This window comes from Ursus maritimus, unplaced genomic scaffold (genome assembly GCF_017311325.1).
Source record: "Ursus maritimus isolate PB19 unplaced genomic scaffold, ASM1731132v1 scaffold_20, whole genome shotgun sequence".
NCBI classification, from domain to species: Eukaryota; Metazoa; Chordata; class Mammalia; order Carnivora; family Ursidae; genus Ursus; species Ursus maritimus.
The window spans coordinates 14,539,190-14,554,133 of record NW_024424453.1 but is presented as its reverse complement, the minus strand read 5'-3'; the positions used below and the strand labels follow the sequence as shown (position 1 = coordinate 14,554,133).

The 14,944-nt window shown below is 35.8% G+C and overlaps 1 protein-coding gene across 6 annotated transcripts in view; it reads left to right on the top strand.

Moving 5' to 3' along the window:
• The window catches only part of RNF13 (ring finger protein 13), a 168,776-nt gene that overhangs the window by 110,926 nt on the left and 42,906 nt on the right, over positions 1–14,944 (top strand). For all 6 annotated transcript variants that reach the window (XM_008707231.2, XM_008707242.2, XM_008707221.2 and 3 more), the window contains 2 exons: positions 917–1,022; positions 6,152–6,245. In XM_008707231.2, coding sequence (XP_008705453.1) covers positions 917–1,022; positions 6,152–6,245 — 200 coding nt within the window. The remainder of the gene's footprint in view (positions 1–916; positions 1,023–6,151; positions 6,246–14,944) is intronic.

Below are 14,944 nucleotides of genomic sequence, written 5' to 3'. Positions count from 1 at the left end.
CATGAGTGGGGTGAGGGGCAGAGGGAGAAGCAGACTCCTCGCTGAGCAGAGAGCCCCATGTGCTGCTCAATCCCGGGCCTCCAGGATTATGACCTGAGCCAAAGGCAGACACTTAACCAACTGAGCCACCCAGGCACCCCAGTGGTGTGCCTTTTCTGATCACAGTTTCATTTCATGAGTCCCTGTCAGTTTTTGTAATAGTAATAACATGGTTAATAGCAAAGGGGAATAAGGCAAGTAGCGTTCTCCATCGCTTCCCCACAACATACACATTTTTTAGCTTTTTCCAGTCAAGCAATGAGGAGGGTGGAGAATAGAGAGGAAGCTACAACTCCTATTAATTCCTCTACCAGGTTTTTTATTCCATACCTCACAGATGAATATAGAGTACAGGAGCTATGTCCATTGTATGGGGTGTAAGAAGCTCATGTAAAACATATAGGGAGGAGGGAGGATATTTTTGTTAATAGTGGCTTCAGAGCTTTACCATAGGGGGAACTGATGAATAGTAATTTGGTTGGGGAGGGCGTTTTTGTTGACATAGTACGCAAGGTACTACCATTGTTTGAATGCTGATTTTGCATGTAAGATATGCAGAATTTTGCCTAGATTACTAAATTTAGTAAATAACATGTTTCCAGGATGGACACAGTAAGTATTGATTGGCTGATTTCCTGTACCCAGTCTAAAAGCTTCTTTAATTATGTAGGCAAGTTATTTTGGCAAATATGTAAAAGAAACAAAGATGGAGAAAATCTCTCAAATTATCGGAAATCATATATTAGAAGATGAGATGTGTATAGTGGATTGAACTGTAATGTCTAATTGCCTTTTAAGCAATGTTTTTGTTTTTAATTAACATTATAATTTGGCAACTCTTAATATTTCTCAATTACTACTTTTTGTTTTCTTCTAGGGGCCACATTATCTTAGTTCCAGAATTTAGTCTTCCTCTGGAATACTATTTAATCCCCTTCCTTATCATAGTGGGCATCTGTCTCATCCTCATAGTCATTTTCATGGTAGGTAAATTAATGTTAAATGTATTTCTAAAAATAATATGGATGGTTCTAAAAAACATTGTATTGAGTAAGAGGAGCCTTATATAAAGGGGTACATATTGTATGAGTCCATTTATATGATTGGGTCTAGAAAAGATAATCTGGGTAGAAAAATCACAACAATGATTGCTTCTGGGGGGCTAAGAAGAGGGGGTGAAGGATTTACTGAGAAGGATATGAGGGAACGTTTTGGGGGTAAGTCAGGTTCTGTATCTTGAGAGAGGTTGCACAAATGTCTGTGCACGTAAACTTTTTGCATTTCATTGTATATAAATTTTACCTAAGGAATAAAATACTGTAAAATACTAAGCTCTAAGTAATAATACAATGCTAAAGTATTTGGGGAGACATATACTGATTATCTGCAACTTACTTTGAAGTGCACTGTAAAAAAAAATGAAGAGAAAGAGGTGTTTTGATGGGTAAATAGAGGGATGGAAAGATAGGTGATAAAAAGTGTATTACAATGTTAATTGTAGAATCTAGGTGGTGGGTATATGGGTATTATAAAGTTTCTTCAACTCTTTTCTGTATTTGAAATTTTTCATATCAAAATGTAAATAAAGAATAGTACAAAAGTACAAATGCTTGAGGTTAAGGGTGATGACACCTTATCTCTAAAGCAGCGGTTACCAAAGTGTGGTCCCAGGACTCTTAATGGGTCTGCGAAGTCAGAATTATCTTCATAATAATACTAAGATACTATTTGCCTTTGTAACCCTCATTCTCTCAGTGTTTAAAGTGGAAGTTTCTAAAAGCTACATGGTTTGTGATATAAAAACAAATTGAAGGCAGAAGCAGATAAAAGAAAACCTCTGTATTAAGATAGATACTGAAAGAGGATTGCAACCATATAAAACAATCTCAGTATTCTCACTTTATTTTTTTATAAAGAATATTTATAATAACATTCAATGAGTTTATTATATGGACATTATAGATTAATTTAGAGATTAAATGCCATTTTTGAAATGTTCAGTCTTTATGTGATGTCCTGATATTTCTTTACATTTACTTAGATCTTTTATATCCATAAGTTTAATAATTTTTTTTCTGTAAACATTTTGCATGTCTTTTGTTTGACTTTTTTTTTTAAAGATTTTATTTGTTTATTAGGGAGAGAACACGAGCAGGGGGGAGGGATAGAGGGAGAAGCAGACTCCCCATTGAGCAGGGAACCCAATGTGGGACTTGATCCCAGGACCCTAGGATCATGACCTGAGCCTAAGGCAGATGCTTTACTGACTGAGCCACCCAGGCACCCCTTTTATTAGACTTTTAAAATTGCATTTTCTAAGTGGTTGTTATTAGGATATAAGAACAGTATTGATTTTTTTTAAATCAAACTTTTAATTTTTGAATAATGTTAAGATTTACAGAAAAATTGCAAAAAGAAAGTTCTTGTATCTCCTCATCTAGTTTTCCCCATTAGTAACATTTTACATTACTATGGTCCACTTGTCAAAACTAAGAAATTGACATTGGTACATTACTAGTAACTAAACTCCAGACTTTGTATAGATTTCATGAGCTTTTCCATTAATGTTCTCTTTCTGTTCCAGAATCCAAAACAGGACACCACATTTTATTTAGTTAGCATGTCTTCCCAGGCTCCTCTGTTCTCTGACAGTCTGTCAGTCATCTCTCCTTGTTTTCCATAACCTGGACAGTCTGGGGAGTCTTGGCCATGTATCCTGTAGAATGTTGTCAATCTGATGTTTTTCTTATAATTACACTAGGTTATAGGGTTTTGGGGGGGGGGGTAATAAGTTTTTAAAAACAGAGATGAAGTGCCCTTATGTCAGGGGGTACATGATATCTGTGTAACATCACTAATGGTATTAACATTCATTCCTTGGTTAAGCCGGGTTTCTCCACTATAAAGTTAATATTTTTCTCTTTTTCTGTTCTATTCTTACTTCTGAAGTGAGGCACTTGTATAGCACGCGCGCGCACACGCACACACATACACACATATATACACCCTGTCTTCTTTATCCATTCATCTCTTGATGGACATCTGGGCTCTTTCCATATTTTGGCTATTATGGACATTGCTGCTATAAACATTGGGGTGCATGTGCCCCTTCATATTGTTATGTTTGCATCCTTTGGATAAAAACCTAGTAGTGCAATTCCTGGGTAGTAGGGTAGCTCTATTTTTAACTTTTTGAGGAACCCCCATACTGTTTTCCAGAGTGTCTGCACCAGTTTGCATTCTCACCAGCAGTATAAGAGAGTTCCCCTTTCTCTGCATCCTCACTAACACCTGTTGTTTCCTAGTTGTTAATTTTAGCCATTCTGACCATGTAAGGTGAGATCTCAGTGTGGTTTTGATTTATATTTCCCTGATGGTCAAGTGATGTGCATTTTTCCATATGTCTGTTGGCCATTTGTATGTCTTCTTTGGAGAACTGTTTGTTCATGTCTTCTGCCCATTTCTTGACTAGATGTTTTGTGTTTTGGGTGTTGAATTTGATGAGTTCTTTATATATTTTGGATACTAGCCCTTTATCTGATAAGACATTTGCCAATATCTTCTTCCATTCTCTAGGTTGCCTTTTAGTTTTGTTGACTGTTTCCTTTGCTGTGCAGAAGCTTTTTATCTTGACAAAGTCCCAGTAGTTCATTTTTGCTTTTGTTTCTCTTGCCTTTGGAGATGTGTCTAGCAAGAAGTTGCTGCGGCCGAGATCAAAAGAGGTTGCTGCCTGAGTTCTCCTCTAGGATTTGGATGGATTCCTGTCTCACATTTAGAGCTTTCCACCTTTTCGAGTTTATTTTTGTGTATGGTGTAAGAAAGTAGTCCAGTTTCATTCTTCTGCATGTGGCTGTCCAATTTTCCCCAACATCATTTGTTCATGAATTTCTACTCTTAGCATCAATTTTCTTTCTTCTATTTTGTTTGGATAGATTGCTTTTTTTTTCCTAGCCTGTTCAGCTGAATGCTTATTAATTTTTTTCTTTCTGATATACTCATTTAGGTTATAAATTTCTGTTCAACAATTACTTTAGCTGCAACTCATAGCTTTTGATAAATATTTTTATTTTAATTTGGTTTACATTAAAAAATTTTTTTGTTATATAAGATGTTTCTTTACCACTCTTGATGTTTCCATCAAGAAGGGAGAACTCAATTACTATAACTCCTACCCCTCCTTACCATTTACTTATTTGGTCTTAGGAGAGATGAAGTATCTTATCTGTGTGGTATATTTGGGAAGAATCAACTAGGGCATGTTTCACTCAGCTCTACCTTTCTCTTGGGATTAATCAATCTCCACCTCATCCGGGACTAGTTCTGCAGTTCTGGGGGTGGGTGAATGGATGGCCTGTCCCATTCCAGCGTTGTTTTGCTTGTACCTGGGTGGGTACAAAAGACAATATAATTCTGTGGTTCAGTAAAAAGTTGTATTTCTTTCTCCACTGTGTTAGGTACTCCACCTGCCTCAATCTGCCATTTCATGATCTTATTTCTCCAGTTATTTAGAATCCAGGTAGCAAAAAGTCATGCTAATTTTAAGGCCCCATCACAAACTCAAATATCCATTATGATTTCTTCTATGACACATGAACTATTTTAATAAAGTTTTATATTTCCAAAATACATATTTTTTCCATATCTTTTTTTTTCTATTGATTTCTAATTCAGTTTTATTGTGGTTAGAAGACACTGTATGTTATAGATTCTTTGATTATTTCCAAAGACCTACTTTGTGGCTAAATTTTGTGAACATCCCCCACATATATATGTGAAAAGAATTATGGAGTGCAAAGTTCTATATATGTACATCAGTTTGTGCTTGTGAAATTGTTTTTTATAGTCTTTTTTAAAAAATCTTTTTAAAACCGCTTTATCAGCTTTTTGTGTTTTTTTTTTTTTTTAAAGATTTTATTTATTTGACAGAGAGAGACAGCCAGCGAGAGAGGGAACACAAGCAGGGGGAATGGGAGAGGAAGAAGCAGGCTCACAGCGGAGGACCCTGATGTGGGGCTCGATCCCGTAACGCCAGGATCACGCCCTGAGCCGAAGGCAGGCGCTTAACCGCTGTGCCACCCAGGCGCCCCATAAAACTGCTTTATCAGTTTTATCGGATAGAATTCACATAACATATAATCGACCCATTAAAATATATATAATTCAGTGGTCTTTAGTATGTTCACAGAATTGTGCGGTCATCACAGTTCTCTATAGTTTTTTGTACTCTTGGTGTCTTCTAAAACAGTGCTAGGCAGTAAAACACTACTGTGAAGCCACATTTATTGTAATTTTAAATTTTTTGTTAGCCAAAAGGTAGGACTACCTCCTTAGGATGATTTTTGTCTTAAATTCTGTTTCACTCGATAGATCAATTTTCCTTTTGCTTATATTGCCATGGTATATCTTTATTCCTTTATTTTTCACCTTTATATTTTTCTTAATGTGTCATTAAGTTTTAATTTTTTGTCTTGTAAATAGCGTACAGTTGGAATTTTTTCTTTATCCAAATTCTTCAAAAAAAAAAAAAAAGCTGGTGAATTTAATCTACTTTTTATGGATGTCACTTTTGGCATTTGGCATCTGGCTCTGGCCCTGCAGACTTCCTTTTCATTCTTGCAAGCATAGTCACTTATATTTGAAAATATTTTGTATATTTTATCCAGCATTTCTGAGTATTCATAGTACAGGTGTTCTGTAGTACTTCTATTCAGTTTGCTACTACAGCTAAAAGTGCAGTGACTAATACATGTATGTTTGAAAATTTTATTAGTTTGTAACTTACAGGAATTTCAACTCTGCTGCCTTCTTGATCCAGTGGAGTCTTTGTAACATGTGGTCTGTCATTTATATTTGCAAACAAACAGTTTGATGTTATTTATAATGTTTCTATTAGAGTAGATAAAGATAACTTAGATCAATGATTAAAAATTCAAAGGATAATTTGAGGGAAACTATTCACTTATGTAATTAGTGCTCAATTAATGATATTTCAATTAAGGTTTAAATAAATTGAATTGGTTTGCAGCAGCTATCCAGAAACATGTCTGTTATTTTAATGGCCATTTTCTGTTTGCATATTTAATATCTGATTTCTTTTTTTCTTTATTTTTAGATCACAAAATTCGTCCAGGACAGACATAGAGCTAGAAGAAACAGACTTCGTAAAGATCAGCTTAAAAAACTCCCTGTACATAAATTCAAAAAAGGTAAGTGAATATTTTAGTTTTCTAAATAATCACCATTAGTTTATTTAAGAATACATGGTGACCTTACTCTAATACTGCCTTCTGAATCCTTGCCATATACTATGCCTAATATTCCGTTAATAGTGAGTAAATGTGGGAGATGGTCTTTTGCCGTGGTGTATGCTGGTGAAGGCAAGAAGGGGGTAAATGGTCTGCAGAGAATTTACAAACAATAATGAAACTGACCAAAATGCTTTTTATTATCACCGTGCGCCAGCAGTTCTGAACCTAAATGGATAAAATACTTCTGTGCGTTAATATGATCTACTCCCACTAACCCTCCTCCCACTCTCTCTCCCACCATACACCACTGTATTAACATTGCATTAACTAAATACATAGTTAATAGTGTTGCATTAACTAAACACACATGTGGCTATTATGTGTCGATGTATTTAAATGTATCGTCTCATTTAATTTTCATATTTCTACGAAATGGGTACTTTAATGGGCATTATGGATGAAGAAATAGAGGATCAGAGAGGCAAAAAACTTTTTAATGTCACACAGCCAGTCCTGACAGAGCTGGGGAGGGGTCTAATAATCTAGTCAGTATAATTTTTCCTACCTTTGCTTTAGTACATGCTTGTTAGATCCTTTTGACTAGTAGTCCCAGACTTTTCAGTTCCATACACCAGTAAAAGTGTTCTGTTTTTTAATTCAGAAAAAATGCATAGAGAGGAGAAATGGTGAAGGCATTAAAATTGAGTTCTGCCAAAACTTTATTTTTCAAGTAATAAAGTGTTTTAAAAACCTTCCATTTACAATAACCATTATTTTATTAAAAATATAACATTTACAAAAAACAAAAACAAAACAGGAAAAGCCACATGTTAAAAGGAAAAAACAGAGACATTTATAAACATGTACTGCGCTGTCCTCATTCAGTGTGGAGTAAGTAAAGTTATTCAGAAGCCAGAAGTGGTTTGAAGATTGGCTTTAAGAATCACTTTTTTAAACTCCCATTTTGTGTTTATTTTTATGCTTCCTAAACCCAGGGGGAAAAAAGTTTAAAAAGTTGGTATTGTCCTAGGCATGCGTAGTTGGTTTTTCATCTGAGTAAGATGAGTAGCCGCTATAGGATTTTGAGCAGGAGAAAGATAATATGTAAATTATATGTTAAAACAGTCCGGGAAACAATCTGAGGGTTTTAGAGGGGAGGGGGGTGGAGAGATGGGCTAGGCTGGTGATGGGTTTTAAGGAGGGCACGTATTGCATGGAGCACTGGGTGTTATACGCAAACAATGAATCATGGAACACTACATCAAAAACTAATGATGTACTGTATGGTCACTAACATATCATAATTAAAAAAAAATTTTAAAGGGTCTTTCTGCTGCTGTGTTAAGAATAGGATGTAGAGGATCAAGGGTATAAGCAGAGAGACCAGGTAAGAGGCCATTCAATAATCCAAGTGAGATATGAATGTGGCTTGGACTGAGTGGTGGCAGTGGAGGAGGTGAAGAAATCTTAAATTCTGGATATATTTGGAAGATGGAATACACTGTATTTATTAATGGACTAGATGGGGGGAGGAAAAACAAGGATGACTCTAAAGTTTTTGGTCTTAGCAACAGGGTAGCACTGGCTTAAACAGAGATAAGGATGCTTAATAAGTCATAGAACAGGTTTTGAGGGGAAATTGGAGAAATTAGTTTTGGACATGTGGAATTTCAGATGTCTAGTAGACGTTATAAATGAGTCTGGAGTTTAAGAGAAGTATCTGAACTGGAGGTGTTGTATAAAGATGTATTTAAATCATGAATATGAATGACAGTACCAAGAAAATGAGTGTAGGTGGACAGAATACCAAAGACATACTGGGACATTCCAACATTAAGTGAGGAAGAAGAGAAATCAGCCAGCAGTGGAGACAGAGCAAGAATGACCAGTTATATAAGGGGAAAATCAGAAGAGAGTGTTTTACCAAAAACCAAAGTGATGCAAATCTGTCAAAGAGCAAGGAGTGATATAACCTGTGTCACATGCTCCTGATAAATAAGGAAGATGAGAGCCAACAGTTGACCATTAGAAGTTATTGATTATCTTGATGCGCAGTTTTGACAGGTCAAAAATCCGAGATTGTGGTGGGTTTAGGAGAGAATGGAAGGGAAAGGATCAGAGACAGTAACTGCAGACAACTTTTTCAAGAAAGTTAGCTAAAAACAGAAAAAATGTAGTAGCAGCTGGTGGAGAAGTTTGGTTAAGAAATAACAGCATGTTTACTGAAGGAAGTTGATGATACAGGTGACAGATGGGAGAGCTGTAATACTGTTTTTGAGAAGGCAAGAAGGAATGGGATCTGGTGCACAAAAGGTGGACTGGCCTTACGATGGTAGCATGGAGAGTTGAGCTCTGAGGGAAGGTAAAATATGTTGGTGCAGAATTCTGGGACATGGGTATTGTGGTAAGTCTGTGGAAGTTTTCTTTACTTCCATTTTTCTCAGAGAAGTAGGCAACAATAATTAACTGAAGATGAGGATGGGAGGGGAGAATGCTGGAGGTTTCAGAACAGAAAGCTATACAATATTTCTAGGAGAGTAAGTGGGCAAATGGACCAGGGAAATATAATATGATTACCTGGCAGCTTGAACCTCCCTTTAGGGTTTATGAACCAGTCAACATAATTATGTTTTTCTCTAGCTGTATTCATCTGTATGGACTGGTGTTTTATCCTTACCGTCCCGTTTTTTTAAATCTGAAGTATAGCGTGTATACAAAAAGTATCTAAGATGCATATTTCTGGAACCATCCAGTTCAAGAAATAGAACATTACTGGCACCCCAGAAACTGCTGTGTTCCCATCTGGATCATAATACTTTCCTCACTGGAAGCAATCATCTAGGCTTATGATAATCATTTCATTGTCTTTGTATTAGGTTTTACCACCTATGTATTCATTCTAAAACAGTATGATTGAATTTTTCCTGTTTTTGAATTGTATTTTTTAAAGTTTTTATTTTAATCACCCAGTGTTCATCATGACAAGTGTCCTTCTTAATTCCCATCACCTATTTCACCCATCTTCCCACTCACCTCCCCTCTGGATAACCCTGTTTGTTCTCTTGGTTTGCCTTTCTCTCTCCCCCTGCACGCCCCTTTGCTCGTTTGTTTCTTAAATTCCACATATGAGTGAAATCATATGTATTTGTCTTTATCTCACTTCTTTTGCTTAGCATTATACTCTCCAACTCCATCTGTGTTGTTGCAAATGACAAGATTTCATTCTTTTTTATGACTGAATAGTATTTCATTGTATATATACACCATATTTTCTTTTTTCTTTTTTAAAATATTTTATTTATTTGTTTGACAGAGATAGAGACAGCCAGCGAGAGAGGGAACACAAGCAGGGGGAGTGGGAGAGGAAGAAGCAGGCTCATAGCAGAGGAGCCTGATGTGGGGCTCGGTCCCATAACGCCGGGATCACGCCCCGAGCCGAAGGCAGACGCTTAACCACTGTGCCACCCAGGCGCCCCTACACCATATTTTCTTATCCATTCATCAGTTGATGGGCACTTGAGCAGCTTCCATATCTTGGCTATTGTTAATAATGCTTCTATAAACATTGGGGTGCATGTATCCCTTTGAATTAGTGTTTTTGTAATCTTTGGGTTAATACCCAGTAGTGTGAATGCTGGATTGTAGGATGGTTCTATTTTTAACTTTTTGAGGAACCTCCATACTGTTTTCCAGAGTGGCTGCACCAGTTTGCATTCCCACCAGTAGTGCAAGAGGATTCCTCTTTCTCTTCATCCTCCCCAAAACCTCTTATTTCTTGTGTTGTTGATTTTAACCATTTTGACAGGTGTGAGGTGATGTCTCATTGTAGTTTTGACTTGCATTTCTCTGATGATAAGTGATGCTGAGCATTTTTCATGTATCTGTTGGTCATCTGTGTATCTTTTTTGGAGAAATGTCTGTTCATGTCTTCTGCCCATTTTTAATTGGATTATTTGTTTTTTGGACATTGAGGGTGTTTTGGATTTGTTGTTTTTCTTTTTCTTTTTCTTTTTTTTGTTTTTAGTGGGCATTGAGTTTTGTAAGTTCTTTATATGCTTTGGATATTAACCCTTTATTGGATATGCCATTTGCAAATGTCTTCTCCCAGTCAGTAGGTTGCCTTTTAGTTTTGTTGATTGTTTCCCTTGCTGTGCAGAAGCTTTTTTATTTTGATGTAGCCCAATGGTTTATTTTTGCTTTTGTTTCCCTTGCCTCAGGAGACATATCTAGAAAAACATTTCTATAGCCAATGTCAGAGAAATTACTGCCTGTGTTCTCTTCTAGGATTTTTATGGTTTCAGGTCTTACGTTTAGATCCTTAATCCATTTTGAGTTTATTTTTGTGCATGATGTAAGAAAGTGATCCAATTTTATTCTTTTGCATGTGGCTGTCCAGTTTTCCCAACACCATTTGTTGAAGAGACTGTCTTTTTCTCATTGCATATTTTTGTCTCCTTTGTCAAAGATTAATTGACCATATAACCATGGTTTTATTTCTAGGGTTATTCCCATTCCATTCTATTGATGTATGTGTCTGTTCTTACACCAGTACCATACTGTTTTGATTACTACAGCTTTATACTGTATCTTGAAATTCAAGATTATTATACCTCCAGGTGTGTGCTTTTTTTCAAGATTCCTTTGGCTATTTGGGGTCTTTTGTGGTTCCATACAAATTTTAGGTTTGTTCTAGTTCTGTGAAAAGTACTGTTGGTATTTTGATAGGGATTGCATTAAATACGTAGATTTCTTTGGGTAGTATAGACATTGTAACAATATTCTTCCAATCCATGAGCATGGAATATCTTGCCATTTCTTTGTATCATCTTCAATTTCTTTTATCAATGTTTTATAGTTTTTGGAGTACAGGTCTTTCTCCTCCTGGGTTAAGATTATTCCTAGGTATTTTATTTTGGGTATAATTGTAAATGGGATTATTTTCTTAATTTCTCTTTCTACAGCTTCATTATTAGTATATAGAAATGCAATGGATTTCTGTATATTGATTTTGTATCTTGCAACCTTACTGAATTTATTTATTCTAGTAGATTTTTGGTGGAATCTTTAGGGTTCTCTGTATAATAGTATGTCATCTGCAGACAGTGAAAGTTTTACTTCTTCCTTACCTATTTGGATGCCTTTAATTTTTTTTGTTATCCGATTGCTGTGGCTAGGACTTCCAGTACAATGTTGAATAAAAGTGGTGAGAGTGGACATCCTTGTTCTGTTCCTGACCTTAGTGGAAGAGCTCTCAGTTTTCCCCTGTTGTGTATGGTATTAATTGTGGGTTTTCATATATGGCCTTTATTATGTTGGTGTATGTTCCCTCTAAACCTACTTTGTTGAGGGTTTTTATCATGAATGGATGTTGTATTTTGTCATGCTTTTTCTGCACCTATTGAAATCATATGGTTTTTATCCTTTTATTGATATGACATATCAGGTTGACTGATTTGTGAATATTGAGCCACCCTTGCATCCCAGGAATAAATCCCACTTGATCATGATGAATGATTTTTTTTAATGTATAATTAGATTTGGTTTGCTAATATTTTTGTTGAGGATTTTAACATCTGTGTTCATCAGAGATACTGACCTGTAGTTCTCTTTTTTTGTGGTGTCCTTATCTGGTTTCAGTATCAGGATAATTCTGTCTTCATAGAATAAATTTGGAAGCTTTCCTTCCTCTTCTGTATTTTGGAATAGTTTGAGAAGAATAGGTATTAACTGTTCTTTAAAATGTTTCATAGGGGGCCTTGGTGGTACAGTCGATTAAGTGGCCAACTCTTGGTTTCGACTCAGGTTGTGATCTCAGGGTCGTGAGATTGAGCCCTGTGTCCAGCTTTGCGCTCAGTGCAGAATCTCTTTGACACTCTTTCTCCCTCTGCCCCTCCCCCTTCAAATAAATAAATCTTAAAAATAAAATGAAATAAAATGTTTCATAGAATTCACCTGTGAAGCCATCTGGTCCTGGACTTTTGCTTGTTGGGAGTTTTTTGATTACTAATTCAATTCCATTCCTGGTAATTGCTTTGTTCACATTTTCTCTTTCTTCCTGATTTTGAAAGGCTATATGTTTCTAGGAATTTATCCATTTCTTCTAGATTGTCCAGTTTGTTGGCATACACTTTTTCATAAATTTCTCTTATAATCCTTTGTATTTCTGTGGTGTCAGTTGTTATTTCTTCTCTATCATTTCTGACTTTGTTTAAATCCTCTCTTTCTCTCTCTCTCTCTCTCTGATGAGTCTGGCTAAAGGTTTATCAATTTGTTGATCTTTTTAAAGAACCAGCTCCTGGTTTCATTGATCTGTTCTGTTGGTTTTTTACTTTCTATTTTATTTATTTCTGCTCTAATCTTTTCTTCCTTCTGCTGGTTTTGAGTTTTGTTTGTTCTTTTTCTAGCTCTTTTAGGTGTAAAGGTAGATTGTTTTGAGATTTTTCTTTCTTCTTGAGGTAGGCCTATATTGCTATACACTTACCTCTCATAATAGCTTTTGCTGCATCCCAAAGATTTTGGGCCACTGTGTTTTCATTTTCACTCATCTCCATGTATTTTTATTTCCTCTTTGATTCTTGGTTGACCCATTCATTGTTTGGTAGCATGTTATTTGAACTCCATGTATTTGTGCTCTTTCCAGATTTTTTCTTCTGGTTGCTTTCTAGTTTTACATTGTTGTGGTCAGAAAAGATGCAAGGTATGACTTCAGTCTTTTTTAATTCATTGAGACTTGGTTATTGGCTAATATGTGATGTGTTCTGGAGAATGTACCATGTGTACTTGAAAAGACTGTGTACTCTGATGTTTTAGGGTGGGATATGCTGAATATATCTGTTAGGCCCATCTGGTCCAATGTGTCATTCAAAGCCACTGTTCCCCCCCCTTTTTTTTAAATCTGTTTGGATGATCTATCCGCTCTTATAAATGGGGTGTTAAAGTCACCTATTATTGTATTAATATCAGTTAGTTCCTTTATGTTTGTTATTAGCTGCTTTATGTATTTGGGTGCTTCCATGTTGGATGCATAACTGTTTACAATTGTTGTATCTTCTTGTTGGATTGTTCCCTTTATAATTATATAGTGTCCTTCTTTGTCCCTTGTTACAGTCTTTGTTTTAAAGTCTGTTTTGTCTAAATATTGTTACCCTGGCTTTTTTTCACTTCCATTTGCATGGTATATGCTTTTCCATCCTTTTACTTTCAACCTATATGTGTCTTTAGGTCTGAAGTGAGTCTCTTGTGAGCAGCATATAGATGAGTTTTGCTTTTTATCCATTCTGTCACCCTGTGTCTTTTGGAATGGAGTATTTAGTCCTTTATATTCAAAGTAATTATTGGTAGGTATGTACTTATTGCCACTTTGTTACTTGTTTTATGGTTGTTTTTGTAGTTCTTCATTCCTTTTTGTCTTTTCTCTCATAGTTTGCTGGTTTAGTGATATACTTGGATTCCATTATTTTTTTGCATATCTATTACTGATTTTTGATTTTTGGTTATTGTTAGGTTTATATAACATCTTTTGCATATAGCAGTCTGTATTAAGTTGATGACTGCCTAAGTTTCAACCCATTCTTTACTCCTCTTCCTCTTCTGTACTCCTATACATTTTTTAGGTATTTGGTGTCAAACTTTACATCCTTTTATTTTGTGACTCTCTTGACTGATTTTTATAGGTATACTTAATTTTACTGCTTTTGTGCTTCCTACTTTTCTCACTCCTCCTTACGGTTTTCCTTTCCACTCAAAAAGTTCCCTTTAACATTTCTTGTAGCACTGGTTTAATGGTGATGAATTCCTTTAACTTCTGTTTATCTGGGTAATTCTTTATCTCTCTTTCTATTCTGAATGATAGCTTTGCTGGGTAGAGTATTCTTGGTGGGAGGTTTTTTTTTTTTTTTTTTTTTTTTTTTTTCTTTCAGCTCTTTGAATATATCATCCCACTCTCTTCTGGCCTGCAAAGTTTCTGCAGAAAAATCTGTTGATAGCCTTATTAGATTTCCCTTGTTTGTAACTCTTTTCTCTTGCTGCTTTTAAAATTCTCTTTTACCGTTTTAATTACTATGTGTCTTGGTGTGGACCTCCTTAGGTTGATTTTGTTCAGGACTCTCTTTGCTTCTTGGATTTCTGTTTCCTTCCCCAGATGGGGGAAATTTTCAGCTAGTCAGCCTGTCTTTCTTTCTTTCTTTCTTTCTTTCTTTCTTTCTTTCTTTCTTTCTTTCTTTCTTTCTTATTCATTCATTCATTCATTCATTCATTCAAGATTTTTATTTATTTGACAGAGAGTGCACAAGCAGGGGGAATGGCAGGTAGAGGGAGAAGTGGGGGAGCCCATTGGGGGGGCTCTATCCCAGAACCCTGGGATCATGACCTAAGCTGAAGGCAGATGCTTAAACGAATGAGCCACCGAGGCACCCTCAGTATTTCTTCAGATCTTACTCCTTTTCTCTCTCTTCTCCTTCCGGGATCCCTATAATGCAAATTGATGGTGTCACTGAATTCCTTAAGTCTATTTTCAGTTTTTAATATTTTTTTCTCTCTCCTCTTCACCTTGATTGCTTTCCATTACTATGTCTTCCAGGTCACTGATCTATTTTTCTGCTTCCTGTAATCTCTTCTTCCCTCTAGTGTATTTTTAATTTCAGTTATTGAGTTCTTCA